Below are 20,414 nucleotides of genomic sequence, written 5' to 3' on the forward strand. Positions count from 1 at the left end.
ACCGCCACCCCTTCCTTTTGCCCTCAACAGCTTCAATTCCTTGGAGCATGGACTGTATAATTGTTGAAAGCGTTCTACATGCTGGCCCATGTTGACTCCCAATGCGTTCCACAGTTGTCACGTTGGCTGGCTGTCCTTTGGGTAGTGGATCATTCTTGATACACACAGGAAACCTTTGAGTGTGTAAAACCCAGCAGCGTTGCAGATCTTGACACAAACCGGTGCGCCTGGCACCTACTACCATACTCCGTTCGAAGGCACTTAAATCTTTTGTCTTGCTTATTCACTCTGTGAATGGCACACATACACACCGTATCTCAATTGTCTCAAGGTTTAAAAATCCTTCTTTAACCTGTCTCCTCCACTTCATCTACACTGATTTGAAGTGGATTTAACAAGTGACATCAATAAGGGATCATGGCTTTCACCTGGTCAGTCTATGCCATGGAAAGAGCCGTTCTTAATGTTATGTACACTCAGTGTATATTTGCTGATGCTCAGTGTATATTTGCTGAACTGACAGAGGCTGCACTCCTCATTGCTCTTTTGGAATCAACGACACATGGTTCACATTATAGGGGGCTGAGGCTTACAGTGATAAGCGTGTGTGTGTGTGTGTGTGTGTGTGTGTGTGTGTGTGTGTACCAATATCACTTGATTCTTCCTTACTACTTTAGTTTTTCCACTGTTTTCTTTTTTCTTTTAAAAGAGGACACAAGCTGCCTCCTGTGTGAGAATGTGTGTGTGAGCTATCTGTCCATTTTACTGTGGATTTTACTTTTAAGGGGACAACGTTGCCCAGAAATAGCATTTGAAAGTGGTTATTAAAAACCATAAATTGCTTGAGCTGGAACCAGTACTGCAGGGGTTGTTGAGTGCTTAAGGGCACAAAGGAAAGGCCTCGTAGGAGCAGGGGTCTCCCACACTTAGACCACACATCTATCTTCCTGTCTTACGCACTCTTTGTCAAACACACATGTGCATAGACACACACACACACACACACACACACACACACACACAATGTACAGTACACACAAATACTTCCCTTTTTCTCTCTCCCAATTCATTTGAATGTAAATCCAAACACCAAATCATGTCTCACTTTCTTCCCCATGTTTTTTTTTTTTAGTTCCACACCAAAGAGATCATAATCATAGTTGTAAATCTTACTTATGTCACACAGTTCTATCCATTATCATCCAGTGGCTAGGACAGTCAGTGTGTGATGGATTTGCAGTGTGGTTGTGGGGGAATGGGCTTTGCTGAATCTGAGGGATCGAGGCCTTGTGAACTCTAACCCAGTCTTTTTTGGATAAGTAGTGGTCTAAAATGCAGTAGTAAATGGAATCCAACCAGTCCAAACACTCTCTCGGTCTCTGCATAGCATGCCTCACAGTATGATGTCCGCTCCTACAGTATGTGTGACATACCCAGCTGCCGCAGATGGAAAAAGCAGTTCTCCTCCACCCCTGGGTCTGTGTGAAATCTTTACCACTATATACTGTACGAACTGACTCTAACCTTCCCTTCCTCTCCCCCCTCTTTTCTAGGAGCTGCTGAAGGACCCTCTATACATTGGGCTGAGACACAAGAGGATTCGAGGCCAGGCCTATGATGACCTGCTGGAGGAGTTTATGAAGGCAGTGTCGGACAGGTACAGTAGAACTATTTTCACACTACTTAGCCGAGCTAAGCCCGAGATGTACTGGGCTAGTCTGGTTACACATCCACCATAGGTAATGGAACCAAGCTGGAAAGGACGGCATGCAAAAATATCTGAGCCAGCACAGTATGGTTCAGGTTCACCCTATAGTGAAAATGAGGTACTGTATATGACTACTGCCCAAGAATCACACCTCGACACTTCTGCTTTGTACTCTATTTCATCTAAGGTTCAAGACAGTGACTCTGAAAGGGTTTATGCACTAATGCCCTTATCATCCTAGGAACTGCATATGAAGAGTTTTTTTTCCCAAAACGCATTATCCACCAATTTGTGTTTTTTCATTAAAAACTAAATTGGACGCTATATATCCATTGTTTAGCTGGAATGGAATGTTCGTATCCTGTATATTTGACTGTGAAATGTGGTTGTCTCCACTAGCTATCTTAAGATGAGTGTACTTACTGTAAATCACTCTGGATAAAAGCATCTGCTAAATGACTAAAATGTCAAATGCACATGTTTTGCGTACATATCTCCTATCAGTGTTTGGAATTATTTTCTAAAAAAAGTATATATATTGATGTCACATGTACAGTTGAAGTCGGACATTTACATACACCTTAGCCAAATACATTTAAACTCAGTTCTTCACAATTCCTGGCATTTAATCCTGGTAAAAATGCCCGGTCTTAATTCAGTTAGATCACCTCTTTATTTGAATAATGTGAAATGTCAGAATAATAGTAGAGAGAATGATTTATTTCAGCTTTTACTTCTTTCATCACATTCCCAGTGGGTCAGAAGTTTACATACACACAATTAGTATTTGGTAGCATTGCCTTTAAATTGTTTAACTTGGGTCAAACGTTTCAGGTAGCCTTCCACAAGATCACACAATAAGTTGGGTGAATTTTGGCCCATTCCTTCTGACAGAGCTGGTGTAACCGAGTCAGGTTTGTAGGCCTCCATGCTCGCACATGCTTTTTCAGTTCTGCCCACATATTTTCTATAGGATTGAGGTCTGGGCTTTGTGATGGCCACTCCAATACCTTGACTTTGTTGTCCTTAAGCCATTTTGTCACAACTTTGGAAGTATGCTTGGCGTCAGTGTCCATTTGGAAGACCCATTTGCGACCAAGCTTTAACTGATGTCTTGAGATGTTGCTTCAATATATCCACATAATTTTCATGCCTCATGATGCCATCTACTTTGTGAAGTGCACCAGTCCCTCCTGCAGCAAAACACCCCCACAACATGTTGCCACCCCCGTGTTTCATGGTTGGGATTGTGTTCTTTGGCTTGCAAGCCTCCCCCTTTTTCCTCCAAACTTAACAATGGTCATTATGGCCAAACAGTTCTATTTTTGTTTCATCAGACCAGAGGACATTTCTCCAAAAAGTACAATCTTTGTCCCCATGTGCAGTTGCAAATCGTAGTCTGTCTTTTTTATGGCTGATTTGGAGCAGTGGCTTCTTCCTTGCTGAGCGGCCTTTCAGGTTATGTTGATATAGGACTTGTTTTACTGTGGATATAGATACTTTTGTGCCTGTTTCCTCCAGCATCTTCACAAGGTCCTTTGCTGTTGTTATGGGATTGATTTGCACTTTTCACATCAAAGTACGTTCATCTCTATGAGACAGAACGTGTCTCCTTCCTGAGCGGTAGGACGGCTGCGTAGTCCCATGGTGTTTATACTTCCGCACTATTGTTTGTACAGATGAACGTGGTACTTTCAGCCATTTGGAAATTACTCCCAAGGATAAACCAGACTTGTGGAGGTCTACCCTTTTTTTCTGAGGCTTATTTCTTTTGATTTTCCCATATCAAGCAAAGAGGCACTGAGTTTGAAGGTAGGCCTTGAGATACATCCACATGTACACCTCCAATTGACTCAAATGATGTAATTAGCCAATCAGAAGCTTCTAAAGCCATGACATCATTTTCTGGAATTTTTCAAGCTGTTTAAAGGCACAGTCAACTTAGTGTATGTAAACTTCTGACCCACTGGAATTGTGGTACAGTGAATTATAAGTAAAATAATCTGTCTGTAAACAATTGTTGGAAAAATGACTTGTCATGCACAAAATAGATGTCCTAACTGACTTGCCAAAACTACAGTATGTTAACAAGAAATGTGTGGAGTGGTTAAAAAAACGGGTTTTAATGACTCCAACCTAAGTGTATGTAAACTTCAGACTTCAACTGTATATGATACGGATAGTCATGAATGAATTGTGAATAATGATGAGTGAGAAAGTTGGAGTCATAAATATCATACCCCCAAGACATGCTGACCTCTCACCATTACCAAAAAGGGGAGGTTAGCATTTTTGGTAGGTATGATATTTATGCCTCTAACATTCTCTCTCATCGTTATTCACAATTTATTCATGATTATCTGTAATCATGGTAACATCCACATTAGTGTAGAAGTGTTTAGAAACATATTGCATTCTTATTTCCTATAAAAGTGATTCCAAAATTATACAATACATTATTTACCATGAATGTCTATTGGGCACTTATTACAGGCACTTTTCTGATATCGTTTACGATAAGTAGCCTATAATAGAAAAAATTTGAAGTTTGAAATGAAATAAGTTTGCTAAAATGGGTGATTGTTAATGGGACAGTTGATGGTTCAACCATCAAACTAGTAGTAGTAGGATAATAAAAAATAAAAAAACTGGTTCACATTAATGTTAGAAACGGATCTTTCTATTCATCGTTATCGCAACAATTCAGTCAATTTATCGCGATATGGATATTTGTCCAAACCGCCCAGCTTTAGTCAGCATACTGTTCTAAGCCTATGTGTCGATATGTCGTCATACTGTAGTTTATATTACACATCAGACGAAAGAGCACAGGCTCATTCTCAAGCTGACCTCGTGCTGATGCTGTTACATGGTGGTGTGGGTCTACTGAGCTTGTACAGAATATCTGAGCCTTCAGTTTACACTGGTTGGAATGTGAGGGTGTATGTGCCTCTGGTTTGTGGGTAGAGGCCGTTTCTGAGTGCTGACTTAAGTGGTCAGATATCCGACCACACTACCCCCTTCAATAAATTTCCCTTCACTCTCTTTCTCACACACACACACACACACACACACACACACACACACACACATACACACACAGAGACCCATCATATCCTGCAGCCTAGTGATGTAACCAATCTAGCCCTTTCAAACCCCAGTCTCCAGTGCTTTCAGTGCTTGACATGGCAGGAAAGGATTGGTTAGAGATGGACTCGCTGGACTTATATGCGTAACTGGATATAGGGCTGTTTGGTATTTGATATTTTTCTACATTAGGTTTGTACACTCATATTGGATATTTTGTCACTTTGTGGGGATGGTTAAATGACTGTATAAATAAGGGGATGGATATGGAGAGGCCTATACTTTCCCCTAGGGCTTGGAGTGTGTCCAGTCCAGTTCTGTCTCTATAGTGGTTGATGTTTTGGCTTCGGTGACACAGAGTTGTCCCTGACAACCCCATGTCACATGTGGCCTTGCTTAATGTCAGACAAGTTCAGCTCTGCAGAGACCAGGGTCTGGGGCCCCTCCAACTGGCAGGGGAAAGCCATGACTCCTTAATAACCGGGTGGCTTGACAACTCCAGGGAATGGCAGAGCTTTTCCCCCGAAAGAGCCGGATTGGTGGAGAACAAATGATTATTGGGTTGGAAACTGAGTGAATGAATGATTATAGTCTGGGAGAGAAAGAGAGAGAGAGCTCTTAGGCGGGCCGGGCACTTACTTGGTGCCGCTTCATATTCTGAAGCTGATTTTTTTTTTTATGCTCACACTGCCTCATATAATTTGATATCTTTGCTCATCAAAGGCCATGCAAGCATTTGTCATTTTTATTTATTTATTTATTTCACCTTCGGTTAACCAGGTGGGCCAGTTGAGAACAAGTTCTCATTTACAACTGCAACCTGGCCAAGATAAAGCAAAACAGTGCGACACAAACAACAACACAGAGTTACACACGGGATAAACAAACGTACAGTCAATAACACAATAGAAAAAATCTATTTACAGTGTGTTCAAATGAGGTAAGATTAGGGAGGTTAGGGAGGTAAGGCAATAAATAGGATGTAGTGGCGAAGTGATAGGTGTGCAGAAGATGTGCAGATGTGCAGAAGATGAATGTGAAAGTGAGATACTGGGGTGCAAAGGAGCAAAAATATTTTAAAAATAACAATATGGGGATGAGGTAGTTGGATGGGCTATTTACAGAAGAGCTATGTACAGGTGCAATGATCTGTGAGCTGCTCTGACAGCTGATGTTTAAAGTTAGTGAGGGAGATGTAAGTCTCCAGCTTCAGTGATTCTTGAAATTCGTTCCAGTCATTGGCAGCAGAGAACTGGAAGGAAAGGCGGACAAAGGAGGAATAGGCTTTGGGGGTGACCAGTGAAATATACCTGCTGGAACGCGTGCTACGGGTGGGTGCTGATATGGTGACCAGTGAGCTGAGATAAGGTGGGGCTTTACCTAGCAAAGACTTATAGATGACCTGGAGCCAATGGGTTTGGCGACGAATATGAAGCGAGGGCTAGCCAACGAGAGCATACAGGTTGCAGTGGTGGGTAGTATATGGGGCTTTGGTGACAAAACGGATGGCACTGTGATAGACTGCATCCAATTTGTTGAGTAAAGTGTTGGAGGCTATTTTGTAAATGACCTCGCCAAAGTCAAGGATCGGTAGGATGGTCAGTTTTATGAGGGAATGTTTGGCAGCATGAGTGAAGGATGCTTTGTTGTGAAATAGGAAGCCGATTCTAGATTTAATTTTTGATTGGAGATGCTTAATGTGAGTCTGGAAGGAGAGTTTACAGTCTAACCAGACACCCAGGTATTTGTAATTGTCCACATATTCTAAGTCAGAACCGTCCAGAGTAGTGATGCTGGACGGGCAGGCAGGTGCGGGCAGCGATCGGTTGAAGAGCATGCGTTTAGTTTTACTTGCATTTAAGAGCAGTTGGAGGCTACGGAAGGAGAGTTGTAATGCATTGAAGCTCATCTGGAGGTTAGTTAACACAGTGTCCAAGGAAGGGCCAGAGGTATACAGAATGGTGTCGTCTGCATAGAGGTGGATCAGATAAGCATCAGCAGCAAGAGCGACATCACTGATGTATACAGAGAGAAGAGTCGGCCTAAGAATTGAACCCTGTGGCACCCCCATAGAGACTTCCAGAGGTCCGGACAACAGCGCCTCTGATTTGACACACTGAACTCTGTCTGAGAAGTAGTTGGTGAACCAGGCGAGGTAGTGATTTGAGAAACCAAGGCTGTTGAGTCTGCCGATAAGATTTAAGGCCAAGTTCTTGTCCAAGGTAGCTCCTGTGAAACAGTACATGTGTCCCCTCTCCTTTAGTCGCTGGCCAGACTATTGGAAAAGGATACAGAAACACTCAGATCAGTCAACAATGTTTTAAACCAGTGGAACCAAGGCCCACCAAGAGTCTAGACACTTCAAGTCTTTAGTCTTTTGGATGAAGAGCCCTCTCAAACTAGCAAGAACATTTTCAAATGCTAAACAGGAGAACTTTCCATTTCAATCCAATTGGTTCTGTGAGAGTTGGCCTCTCATCAGGTTTGCATGAATTGAGGGTCGGTGCAGGGGGCAGCACACAGGGCATTTCAATGCCTGAAACATTTTTGACTTCTGCCCCTCTGTGCCTCTCGACCATTTCCCCCACGTTTTTGTCCCCATGTCAAATAATTTAATGAGAAAAGATTCCCTCTTTTGAACCCAACAACTCTGTCGTCCGTCTTTGTCTGTCCATCGTCATGGTTATGGGGCCAGCTTTGGGTTAGACCTCTTTGGTAGATGGGGTTAGGGGATATCGGACAAACAGACGGATGTAGGGAGAGAAGGAATGCAGACTGTGTTTCCGTCTTTAATGATGGAGAGGGGATTTTGGGAAATAATGTGTGTCGCTGAGAGATGTTTGCTCTCTGGAGGAGAGAAGGAAAGAGGGAGGCGAGACGCTGGGGCTTTATTAAGAAGGCTTAGTTCTCAGCCTCTCTGGCCTTCCAGCCCCCCAGGCCCCTCGGCTCAGCCCTCCAGGGACACAGAAAGAACAGGCAGCCAATGTGGATGCACACACAGGGAGATGGAAACAAAAACCGAGGTAACAGGGCCTGACCCTGGTGTGTGTGTGTGTGTGTGTGTGTGTGTGTGTGTGTGTGTGTGTGTGTGTGTACTGTACTGCGTGTGTACTGTACAGGTATATGTAAAGTTTAGAACAGTGTGTGTGAGTTACCCTGCTTGGACAGCTGTGTTTGGAGAGAGTGCTCTTATCCATGAAATTCTTTATGGAGGCCAGCGGCTCCTTGGTATGCACACAGAGGAACAAGACCCACTTCATGCCTCCTCTTCTGTCGCCCCCTCAAACCTGGAAGTAGAAGACACTTCCGAAAAGATTCCAGGTACAAGTTTAGGTTTCTCCCGGCCTGGGATGAGAGAGGATTAAGTTGCCTCAAGGAGCTGGGGTCTTTAATTTGTCCTCTTTATCCCACGCGCCAGTCCAGACGTAACACCGCCGCGTCTGAGCGATCCGCCACATGGGAAATCTCCTGTCATCTCTCATAGCCATCTTGGATTTTCTTCAGACCAGTATCAAACATTTTAGTGTGTCAAATGGCTTTACACTCACTGTAGGGAAAGTTTGGCAGTTAGTGAGAGACCTCAGCGCCCCATCAAAAGGTGATAGTCTTAACTTGCCAACACGGGAAAACGGGAAAACACTTATTTCCTCCAGTAAGAATGTGTATTATCCACGTGAGCCGTAAATCCCAGAAGAATGAAAGTGTCAAAAAGAGGTCTGTGTTGTGCTGGTGACGTCCCCCAGATGGCTTTAGCAGTGCTAGGAAAGTATCACATTGATTTGAGGCCTCAACTGTTCACTCCACCCCTAGTCCATCCGCTAACGAGTAGCCAATATCAGTGAAAAGTGTGTGTGTGTGTAATAAACATCATGAAGCAACACTTGCTGTCGACAAAAAATGATATTACTCAACACAATTGCCTGTAGCACACACCATACCCCTATCTATGTTTATCTCAAAACAGCATTAGTTTTGGTCTGACACACAAACAGCGTGCACACACAAACCTTTGACTGCAAGAAATGCATTTTGATTTATAAGAGGAATTAAGAAATAAGTATAGAAAAGATTAAACTAAATAAATGTAAGAACATAATCATAGAGGTCTCTGTATAAACAACCATATACAATATATACAGTACCAGTCAACAGTTTGGACACACCTACTCTTTCAAGGGTTGTTTTTATTTTTTTTTACTATTTTCTACATTGTAGAATAATTAGTGAAGACATCAAAACTATGAAATAACACATATGGAATCATGTAGTAACCAAAAAAGTGTTCAAAAATCTAAATATATTTTATATTTGAGATTATTTAAAGTAGCCACCCTTTACCTTGATGACAGCTTTGCACACTCTTGGCATTCTCTCAACCAGCATTCTTGAAGGAGTTCCCACATAGTAGGGGTTTCTTTGCAGCAATTCGACCATGAACGCCTGATTCCTCTGAACAGTTGATGTTGAGATATGCCTGTTACTTGAACTCTGAAGCAATTACTGAGGCTGGTAACTCTAATGAATGTATTCTCTGCAGCAGAGGTAACTCTGGGTCTTCCTTTCCTGTGGTGGTCCTCATGAGAGCCAGTTTAATCATAACTCTTGATATTTTTTGCGAATGCACTTGAAGAAGCTTTCAAAGTAATTCAAATTTTCCGCATTGACTGACCTTCATGTATCAAAGTAATGATGGACTGTCGTTTCTCTTTGCTTATTTGAGCTGTTCTTGCCATAATATGGACTTGGTCTTTTACCAAATAGGGATATCTTCTGTATACATTTACATTACATTTACATATTTACCACCCCTACCTTGTCACAACACAACTGATTGGCTCGAATGCATTAAGAAGGAAAGAAATTCCACAAATAAACATTTAACAAGGCACACCTGTTAATTGAAATGCATTCCAGGTGACTACCTCATGAAGCTGGTTGAGAGAATGCCAAGAGTGTGCAAAGCTATCATCAAAGCAAAGCATTGCAACCTTGAAGAATCTAAAATATATTTTGATTTGTTCAACACTTTTTTGGTTACTACTTCCATATGTGTTATTTCATAGTGTTGATGTACTCACTATTATTCTACAATGTAGAAAATATTAAAAATAAGGACAACCTTGAATGAGTAGGTGTTTCCAGACCTTTGACTGGTACTGTATGTACAGTGAATTTGGAAAGTATTTAGATTCCTTCACTTTTTCCACATTTTGTTACACTACAGCCTTATTATTAAATAAAAACATTTCCTCATCTACACACAATACCCCATATGAGAAAGCGAAAACATGTTTTTAGAAATGTTTGCAAATGTATTACAAATAAAAACCGATACCTTATTTACATAAGTATTCAGACCCTTTACTATGAGATTCTAAATTGAGCTCCGGTGCATCCTGTTTCCATTGATCATCCTTGAGATGTTTCTACAACTTTATTGGAGTCCACCTGTGGTAAATTCATTTGATTGGACATGATTTAGAAAGGCACACACCTGTGTATATAAGGTCCCACAGGTGACTGTGCATGTCAGAGCAAAATACAAGCCATGAGGTTGAAGGAATTGTCCATAGAGCTCAGAGACAGGATTGTGTCGAGACACAAATCTGGGGAAGGGTACCAAAACATTTCTGCAGCATTGAAGATCCCCCAAAACACATTGACCTCCATCATTCTTAAATGGAATAAGTTTGGAACCACCAAGACTCTTTCTAGAGTTGGCCGCCCAGCCAAACTAAGCAATCAGGGGAGGGCCTTGGTCAGGGAGGTGACCAATAACCCTGGTCTCTCTGACAGAGCTCCAGAGTTCCTCTGTTGAGATGGGAGAACCTTCCAGAAGGACAACCATCTCTGTAGCACTCCACCAATCAGGCCTTTATGGTAGAGTGGCCAGACGGAAGCCAGTCCTCAGTAAAAGACACATGACAGCCCGCTTGGAGTTTTCCAAAGGCACCTAAGGGACTCTCAGACCATGAGAAGCAAAACATTTTGGGTTGATGAAACCAAGATTGAACTATTTGTTCTGAATGCCTAGTTGTTTTGTGGTTCGTAGGGAATGTGGTTCAGATCATATTTGGATGGGAGAGAGAGGGTCTGTCCTAGGATAGGATAAAGTAATCCTTCTCACCCCCCCCCCCCCCCTTAAAAGATTTAGATGCACTATTGTAAAGTGGCTGTTCCACTGGATGTCATAAGGTGAATGCACCAATTTGTAAGTCGCTCTGGATAAGAGCGTCTGCTAAATGACTTAAATGTAAATGTAGGAAACCTGGCACCATCCCTATGGTGAAGCATGGTGGTGGCAGCATCAGCTGTGGAGATGTTTTTTAGCGGCAGGGACTGGGAGACTAGTCAGGATCGAGGGAAAGATGAATGGAGCAAAGTAAAGCAAAATCCTTGATGAAAACCTGCTCCAGAGTGCTCACCTCAGACTGAAGGTTCACCTTCCAACAGGACAATAACCCTAAGTACACATGTATATATTTGTATTTTTTTTAAAGAATAATTGTTGTAATAATAAGGCTCCGCTGTACCGTTGTTTCTCAAGCGCAGATTTGTTAGCGGCATACTTGCACCATTACTACAATAAAAACTGCTTGTTTCTAGTCCAAACAGTTTGATCTTACCCATATTACCAATGCATTTTTTTTTCTTTGGGGACTCGCATTTTACATTAATAAACCATGTCGCGGACCATTCTAAAACTATTCACAGGCCGCTAACCATTTGTTTTACACCTTGTTCAGTCCCGTTTGATACCTATATAGCTAGTTAGCTAACAACCGGGTAACTTTACCAGTATATCCAAACATTTGGGTGCACAGAAAGAAAGGAACAGGGATAGCTTCTTCAGGAGACGATCATAACAATGAATGAATGACGGGTATTTGTATCAACATTTTAGCTATTTATAATAAACAAATGTATTTACTTGGTTACATATTAGTTTCTAGGGCACATGTGCTTCAGAAATAGCTAAAATTCCTATAGGCTATATCTCAATCGATTTTAAAACAAAGCTTTTTTTATGGTGATCCTAGATTTTATGTTATGCTCCTAATTTTTTAAAAGTTGTGAGCACAAGTGCTACCAATTATATATTTGTTGTTGTTGAGTTAGAGCCCTGGATGAGACACCATTCTTCCATGAGAAATTCCTTAATTTAGTGTTTTTGTTAATGGTGGTGGAAAACGCTGTCTCAGGCGGCGCTATAGAATCTCCAATAAGTGTTCAATTGGGCTGAGATCTGGTGACTGAGAGACACACACACACACACACTTTAAACCCCTATGCTCCTTTGAGACCCTTCTTTCAAAGTCAATGAGATCTCTTCTTCTAGACATGGTAGCCAAAATAATGTACAACTGGACACTTTAATACATTATCCGAAATATGACGGGATGTTAAGTGCTTAATTAACTCAGGAGCCACACTTGTGTGGAAGCACCTGCTTTCAATATACTTTGTATCCCTCATTTACTCAAGTGTTTCCTTTATTTTTGCAGTTACCTGTAGGTCTATGGCAGAGGTGTCCAGTCATGTCTTACCTTGTTCTTACCTTTGTGGTGTGATGTCCTATAGACCTACTGGGCTGGAGAGGCCTTGGCCACTGTCTGTTTCCCTACAGAGAAGAAGGAGAAATCTGAGCGGATGATAATGAGACATCGACATCAGAATTGTTACTTAACACTTAGAGCTTAACACTACACAATTGCAAGTGTCCAAACAAAAACAAAAAAGTGCAGGTACTGCAAATCTCAATGAGCAAAGCCAGCAGTACAAGCATCAAGGAGGGAATTTGGCGCTGATGGAGATGGCTGCCGTTTTACGATCCATAACCAATTGTGCTATTGTGTATGTTTTTTCGCATTATCTGTACATAATATTTCTGCCACTGTGTCTAATGACCGAAAATAGCCTTTTGATATCAGGGCAGAGATTACTCACCCCGTACTGGAGGAATTATTTTTCTTCAACGAATCGGACGGGCAGGATTTACCCTAGACACCCGACAAGGCCCTCATCCCCATCATTTCCAAGAGGGAAATATGGTGGTATCGTGGATGACGGTCCGGGTGCCTTGTAAGGATCCGTTGCTGAGAGGGTAATCTTCCTTTACCATCGGTTCTATTAACCAACTTACAATCAATTGATAGTAAAATAGATTAAGGCCGCACTTAATGAGCTGTATACAGCCATAAGCAAACAGGAATACACTCATCCAGAGGCGGCGCTCCTAGTGGCCGGGGACTTTAATACAGGGAAACTTAAATCAGTTTTACCTCATTTCTATCAGCATGTTAAATGTGCAACCAGAGGGGGAAAACTCAGTAAGCCTCAGCCCACTATAATGTGAACCACGTGTCATTGATTCCAAAAGAGCAATGAGGAGTGCAGCCTCTGTCAGTTCAGATAGCATCAGCAAATATACACTGAGTGTACATAATATTAAGAACTGCTCTTTCCATGGCATAGACTGACCAGGTGAAAGCTATGATCCCTTATTGATGCCACTTGTTAAATCCACTTCAAATCAGTGTAGATGAAGTGGAGGAGACAGGTTAAAGAAGGATTTTTAAACCTTGAGACAATTGAGATACGGTGTGTATGTGTGCCACTCACAGGGTGAATAAGCAAGACAAAAGATGTGTCCAAGAACACTAAGGTAACCTGCCTAAATGACTACCGACCCGTAGCACTCACGTCTGTAGCCATGAAGTGCTTTGAAAGGCTGGTCATGGCTCACATCAACACTATTATCCCAGAAACCCTAGACCCACTCCAATTTTCATACCGCCCCAACAGATCCACAGATGATGCAATTGCTATTGCACTCCACACTGCCCTTTCCCACCTGGACAAAAGGAACACCTATTTGAGAATGTTTATTCCTTGACAACATTTCAGCGTTCAACACCATAGTGCCCTCAAAGCTCATCACTAAGCTAAGGACCCTGGGACTAAACACCTCCCTCTGCAACTGGATCCTGGACTTCCTGATGGGCCACCCGCAGATGGTAAGGGTAGGGAACAACACATCCACCACGCTGATCCTCAACACGGGGGACCCTCAGGGGTGTGTGCTCAGTCCCCTCCTGTACTCCCTGTTCACTCATGATTGCATGGCCAGGCACGACTCCAACACCATCATCAAGTTTGCAGATGACACAACAGTGGTAAGCCTGATCACCGACAACGATGAGACGGCCTATAGGGAGGAGGTCAGAGACCTGGTCGTGTGGTGCCAGGACAACAACCTCTCCCTCAATGTGATCAAGACAAAGGAGATGACTACTACTACTTGAACCCAGTGATGTACTTGGCGGTACCCTCTACCCTCTGTAGTGCCTTAAGGTCAAAGGCTGGTTGCATCACTGCCTGGTATGACAACTGCTCAGCCTTTGACCTTAAGGCACTACAGAGGGTAGAGGGTACCGCCAAGTACATCACTGGGTTCAAGCTTCCTGCCATCCAGGACCTCTATATCAGGCAGTGTCAGAGGAAGGCCCTAAAAATTGTCAGACTCCAGCCACCCTAGTCATAGACTGTTCTCTCTGCAAGCGGTACCGGAGCGCCAAGTCGAGGTCAAAAAGGCTTCCTAACAGGTTCTACCCCAAAGCCATAAGACTCCTGAGCAGCTAATCAGCAGCTATTTTATTTTTTACTTAACACTTATTTTTATTCTTAAAGTATTGTTGGTTAAGGGCTTGTAAGTAAGCATTTCACTGTAAGGTCTACGACACCTGTTGTATTTGGCGCATGTGACAAATAAAATGTGATTTGGTCATCGAGAGCCTCTTTTTTTACTTTTACTCATTACTGGATGGTCTTGATCGTTTCTCTTCTCAAACCACTCCTCGGGGAACCCCAGACATTTAACAATATTATTGTAGCCCTGTATGAGCACACCTCATTGACTAATTGATGATCCATTGACAAGTTGAATCAGGTTTGCTATCTGTGGGATAGTTCAAATCCATGGAACTGCTGAGGGTCCCCATGGAGAGGTTTGAGAACCACTGCTTTATGGTCATTTCTTTCCAAGGCTGTCTTTCCATCGCTCTCTTCTTGGTCTCACTATCCCACTGTTTGTCCATTCTTCATTACACTCTTCTTTCTCCCAAAATCTCTTGTCTCCTTTCTTTTCCTCGTCCCACTCTTTCTGTCGTCTCGTGGATTTTGTCTCCCCTGGTGCAACCGTCATCTGTCTAGAAATCCACGTTCTTTTCCTCATCGCCCTCTTTCTGTCGTCTCGTGGATTTTGTCTCCCCTGGTGCAACCGTCATCTGTCTAGAAATCCACGTTCTTTTCCTCATCGCCCTCTTTCTGTCGTCTCGTGGATTTTGTCTCCCCTGGTGCAACCGTCATCTGTCTAGAAATCCACGTTCTTTTCCTCATCACCCTCTTTCTCTTTCTTCATCTTATTTGTTTAAAAACTCTCACTATCATCAATATCAGTCCATTCACCATTCTCATGGTCGGTCTCACAATCACACAGGAGGGCATCTGTTTTTTTTTTTTTATCCTTTTGGTTTATTTCCACACTCCTGCAATCCGGAATATCTTCACTATCACTATAGTCTGTGTCGTCACTCGCTTTCCATGTCTTCCTCGGCTATATTTTTCTCCTCTTTCTCTTTCCTTCCATTTGACATATGTTTAATTTCTCTGTATGTCATTTATCACCATCTCTTTTATCACCTCTTCCACACTTGTTCTCTCCTCCTCTATAACTTCTCTGTCACTCCCTTTGTAACTCCTCTGCTCTCTCTCTCTCTCTTTTCATCCATTCTCTTTCTCTCCTGATAAACTAGTCTTATTGTTGTTTTCCGTGTCTCTTCTTGCTCTCTTTTCAGGCCGCTTCCCCGTGCATTGTACCATTATCCTCTCCAGGGACATGTCTTCCTCCCTCTTCAACTTTTCAAGTTTCGCTCCTGCTGCTCTAGCAGGTCCATCTCCTCGCTGAAACACCAGTCGTCCTCCTCCATAGCAAATGTCCTCTTTTTCCATTCTCGAATGTTCTCTAAGGGAGAGGCGGAGAGGTTTTGATTGTACACAAACTTCTGTGTTGTTACCAAAGGAGTACAAATTCTATAACAATGTGACAAAACACACATAGGCATACAGCATAGGCCTAAACACAAGACAATGGAAAAATCACACAATTCTAACTGTTGCATTTGATTCTAACCCATATAATGAATAGGAAGATGGAAAAAAAGAGTAGTAGACGTAATCAAATATCCAGCTACATGATGGAAACACCCAAAGATATCTCTCACCTAGCCTCTTTAATGTCCTTTCACTAACGCTTCACTTAAAGCTGAGATATGTCACTTTTTGGGTGACCTGTCCAAATTCACATAGTAATGTTAGATCGGTCATTCTCATTGAAAACAAGTCTAAGAAGAGGTAGTAGATCTATTGTTGTGTGTTATGTCTATGCGTCCCATTGTTAAGTTTTGTTTTTGCTCTTTTACTTTAGATTTTGTACACCATCTTCAAAGAGCTGAAAATACATTATTTTGTGTTATGGAAAATATATTTCACAGCGGTTTAGATGGTACACTGATTTTCTACACTAAACTTGTTTGTTTTGTCACATAAACTGAAACAATTTGAATTTTAGCAACTAGGAACTAGTGATTTCTGCATAGAGCATCTTAAACAAACCCCAACCTTCTAGAATATCACCTATTGCAGTTTTTTTTCATCGCTTTGGTACTATTTTCACAAGTATGTGGTACTATTTTCACAAGTATGTGGTACTATTTTCACAGTACTATTTTCACAAGTATGTGGTACATTTTCACAACTCTTAGTACACAACTCCAAACTGGTCACACTTGTAATGCAGCCAGTTTTTTATTCAAAACCTGTCATTCTGCATTAATTTGGACTGTAAACATCTCTCACCACACAACCATTAATTCAAAATATAAGTTTATTAAGAAATGTAATGAGAACATTGGTTTAATCACCAAAAACACAACATAATGATATCTTTTCAATGTAGTTGTTTTAACTAACATTTAATCCAATGGCAAACAATAGCAAAGTTTCAAATCGCCCTTAGTACTGTAAATTACAGTAGATTATACCTTTTTCACATTAGGCAATACATTTACATTACCCAACAAAATGGACTGAAAATCTAGAATTTTCATAATATCTATCCAATGTGTGATCAAAGAAGACATCCTCTGCAATCATTCATGCAACAAAAACAACAACAACAAAACAAATCTGATTTATTTGCAACAGGGCAGTGTAGCCTAGTAGTTAGAGCGTTGGACTAGTAACCGGAAGGTTGCAAGTTCAAACCCCTGAGCTGACAAGGTACAAATCTGTCATTCTGCCCCTGAACAGGCAGTTAACCCACTGTTCCTAGGCCGTCATTGAAAATATGAGTTTGTTCTTAACTGACTTGCCAAGTTAAATAAAGGTCAAATATATATTTTTTAAGTGTACTGTCTGTAATAAAATGTAATGGAACAAATTATATGAATGAAAATATAACATAACATTTAGCAGGCATTCATTTGCATCAAGCCTGTCTTGAGCATTTGGCCATAAATTCTCATCCACATCAGTGAATATCCTCATTGTTCATGGACCGTGGGAAAAACCTTTTGGCGTGGCGAATCCAAGCTTGACATTGGTCTGCATTGATGTTGTTTCATGCCTCACCCATGGCCAGAAGGTGGTTGGCACAATCATGGGGATGGCGATCATACACCTTCCACCTCCATGTTGAAAATATTTCCTCAATAGGTTTGAGGAAAAGAGAGTATGGGGGCAGGCATAGGGTCACGAATCTGGGATGAGCTCAAAACCAATGCAAGAACCACCTCTGCATGGTGGAACCTGACATTGTCTTTCACAATACCATAGGTGACCCCTTCACTTTGACAGGCCTGCTCAATTTCATTGAGAAACACAATGGAGTGTGCAGCGTTGTTGGATCCAAGAAATGACCTATATCCTACAACACTATCTTCAGAGATGGCTGCGCACATGGAGATGTTATATTTGTGATTCTTCAAGTAGAAAATAGTACAAATAAAGAAACCCTTGAATGAGTAAGTGTTCTAAAAAGTTTTGAGTAGTGTATACTGTATATTCGTATTCCATTCCTTTACTTAGATTTGTGTGCATTAGTTGGTGTTGTGGAGTTGTTAGATATTGCTGCGCTGTCGGAACTAGAAGCACAAGCATTTCGATAAACATGGTTAGCAGTTATTGGGAGTGTATGTGACCAATACAATTTGATTTGATTTGGATTGGATTGTTCCTTTTTTCCATAATCTTTTTCCATAATCTTCCCCAATATCTCATGGCTATCATCGCGTTATGGGCTGATTTTAGCACTGGGCAGAGGAGCTCCTCTCAACACCTTTAGGTCTTCTCGTCTCTCTCTGTTTCTCTCTTTTGCTCTCTCTCTGTTCCCTGTGTTCTCTCCACTTCAACCTCACTTAGGAATTTCTACAAGGCATGTTACTCATCTCTGGGTGTGGCGTATTAGTAGTTTCTAGAGGCTTCTCACCTAAAGCAGATCCAGCCTCTTTGTCTTGGGTGTGTTACGGTAGGCTGGGAGGTGCATTGTGGGAGTGAGGGGCCCATTCAGACGTCAGGCGTCAGAGAAAGACGACCGGCTTTAGGGAAGAATGAAAATAGTTAGTACAATGGGGGTCAATACATACCAGGGGTTTTCGTTCTGGTCGGAGGTACACCCATCTAGCCTTCACTCCATCTCCCCCTCTCCCTCTCTCTGTTGGTATGGCCTGATGACCAGGGGTTTGACCCTAGCCAAGACTGATTTCAGTCTCTCCCTCCATCGCAAATATTCTCATTTTGGTTTTGATTGATTGCTTGTGGACATTCAGTCCTCCTCATTAGAACTCCTATACAGAGCTGCGTAGATCATGTACTATCTATCAGTAGGATAAATCGGTCTGTGCTTCAACTCGAAGCTATCCACTCCCTACTATATGATTTTGTCACACGCAACACGAGAGCTACATGACTGTCGTCTGTCTCCGAGCTACAGAGCCACAACACTCTGCCTCCAAAACCACCTCTTTGAATAGCTGCGAGGGCGCCTGTTTTTCTGGATGAACTGGGGTGACCTCGTAGCGATGCACAATAAAGCACGGTAGGGGGCGGTAGTGGTGCTGTAGCGGTGACAGCATCCTCGCCTCTCTGGCTGTGCGCCTCTCCCGCAGCCCTGAGACAATGAAAAGTTTATGGTGCCTTTTTTGGCTGCTTCTCGCATCCTCCCCGTAGCCATAGCTACACTGCTTTGGTACGTTGCTTTCCTCTGTGCTTGATAGAAAACACATTTTCTCTCTGCGGTCCTGCTGTGCTCATTTTGAGCACTCGTTCAGTCACTCCCTGCGTCAATGGTCACTCACAGAATGCGCTGCATCACAGATGGCTGAGTGATGAAATACAGGGTCAGACAGACACGGGGACGGAACCCACCTCTGATCTGGAGCTCAAGTTTTATTATCACTGAAGCCCAGCTCTCATCCTCTTATCCTTCCTCTCTAATTCTCATCCCCCTCTCACTTCTTCCTCCTCCTGCCCTGGAGGCTTAAGCATTTTAGCAGCAGAAGGCCAACTGGGAAACGGCTTTCGTGATTTGTACAATAAGCTGCAGAAATGCCGGGGTGAATCTTTTCCATATGCCGGGTATGAGGGGCTCACTAGAAAGATTGAGAGAGGGAGCGAAATAGAGAGGTAGAGAGAGAAATAATGGAGTGGGACAGAAAGAGAGAGGGGAGAGAAAACCAAGTTATATTGTAGCTAGAAAGATCCATAAAGAACAAGGGGGTGAAACTCACATCATCTCTCCCTCTCCTTGCCCTCATGATTGACAGGTCCATACTCTGGGCTGCCGTCGCTCTCTGTTTGCTCGACCTGTCCCCATTTTCCTCCCGCGCCATGCGGCCAAAATGCGAGCCCTGGAGTTTTCATTAGAAGTGCATGTCCCACAATCTCCCTTCCTCTACCCCTATCGTATCTTTGTGACACTGGGCTTGGCGAATAGAGAGAGCTTCTGTTACTCTGTTGTCACAGATTTACAGCACTGTGGAAGAGCACATTGGAACCAGTAGTCACATTCTGCTAAGGCTATTTTAGCAGCTCATAATACATTTCTTATTTTCTGTGTTTTTGTAGGGTTTTGTATTAATGGATGATGAGGTCATATATGTTGGTGAACAGGGTGTCAGGTGGACTGGGGATTAGCTTGTAAAGTAGTTCAGTGATTTACTAGGTGGTCCTGCTATTCTTGCCATTGCACAGGGTTTTATAGTGTTTCCGTTCCTTTGTGGTAGCTAGCAGATCTCCCTTCTTGACAGCCATTTAACCTGTCTAGTAACCTGGAGGACAGCTGTTTGAGGATTGGTCACTAAGCAGAGGCAAATAGCCTGTCATAGAATCAGTCCTGAGCACCATGTTTCTTACTGTGTTTGTGTGGCGTAAGTCATTGACAAAGTGGATCGCTGATGGTATAGCCTGCACATGGAAACATATTTATTTAAGCTCATTTACACTCATAATACACTCATAATGAATCGTGTGCATTGTGTGCATAAACCCACCAAGCTTGTAC

The 20,414-nt window shown here is 42.4% G+C and overlaps 1 protein-coding gene across 1 annotated transcript in view; it reads left to right on the top strand.

The window, feature by feature from the left end:
• Nucleotides 1-20,414, top strand: part of LOC115141395 (NADP-dependent malic enzyme-like) — a 123,016-nt gene that overhangs the window by 94,848 nt on the left and 7,754 nt on the right. The window contains exon 6 of the mRNA XM_029680207.2: nt 1,554-1,657. Coding sequence (XP_029536067.2) covers nt 1,554-1,657 — 104 coding nt within the window. The remainder of the gene's footprint in view (nt 1-1,553; nt 1,658-20,414) is intronic.

This window comes from Oncorhynchus nerka, linkage group LG14 (assembly GCF_034236695.1).
Source record: "Oncorhynchus nerka isolate Pitt River linkage group LG14, Oner_Uvic_2.0, whole genome shotgun sequence".
NCBI lineage: Eukaryota > Metazoa > Chordata > Actinopteri > Salmoniformes > Salmonidae > Oncorhynchus > Oncorhynchus nerka.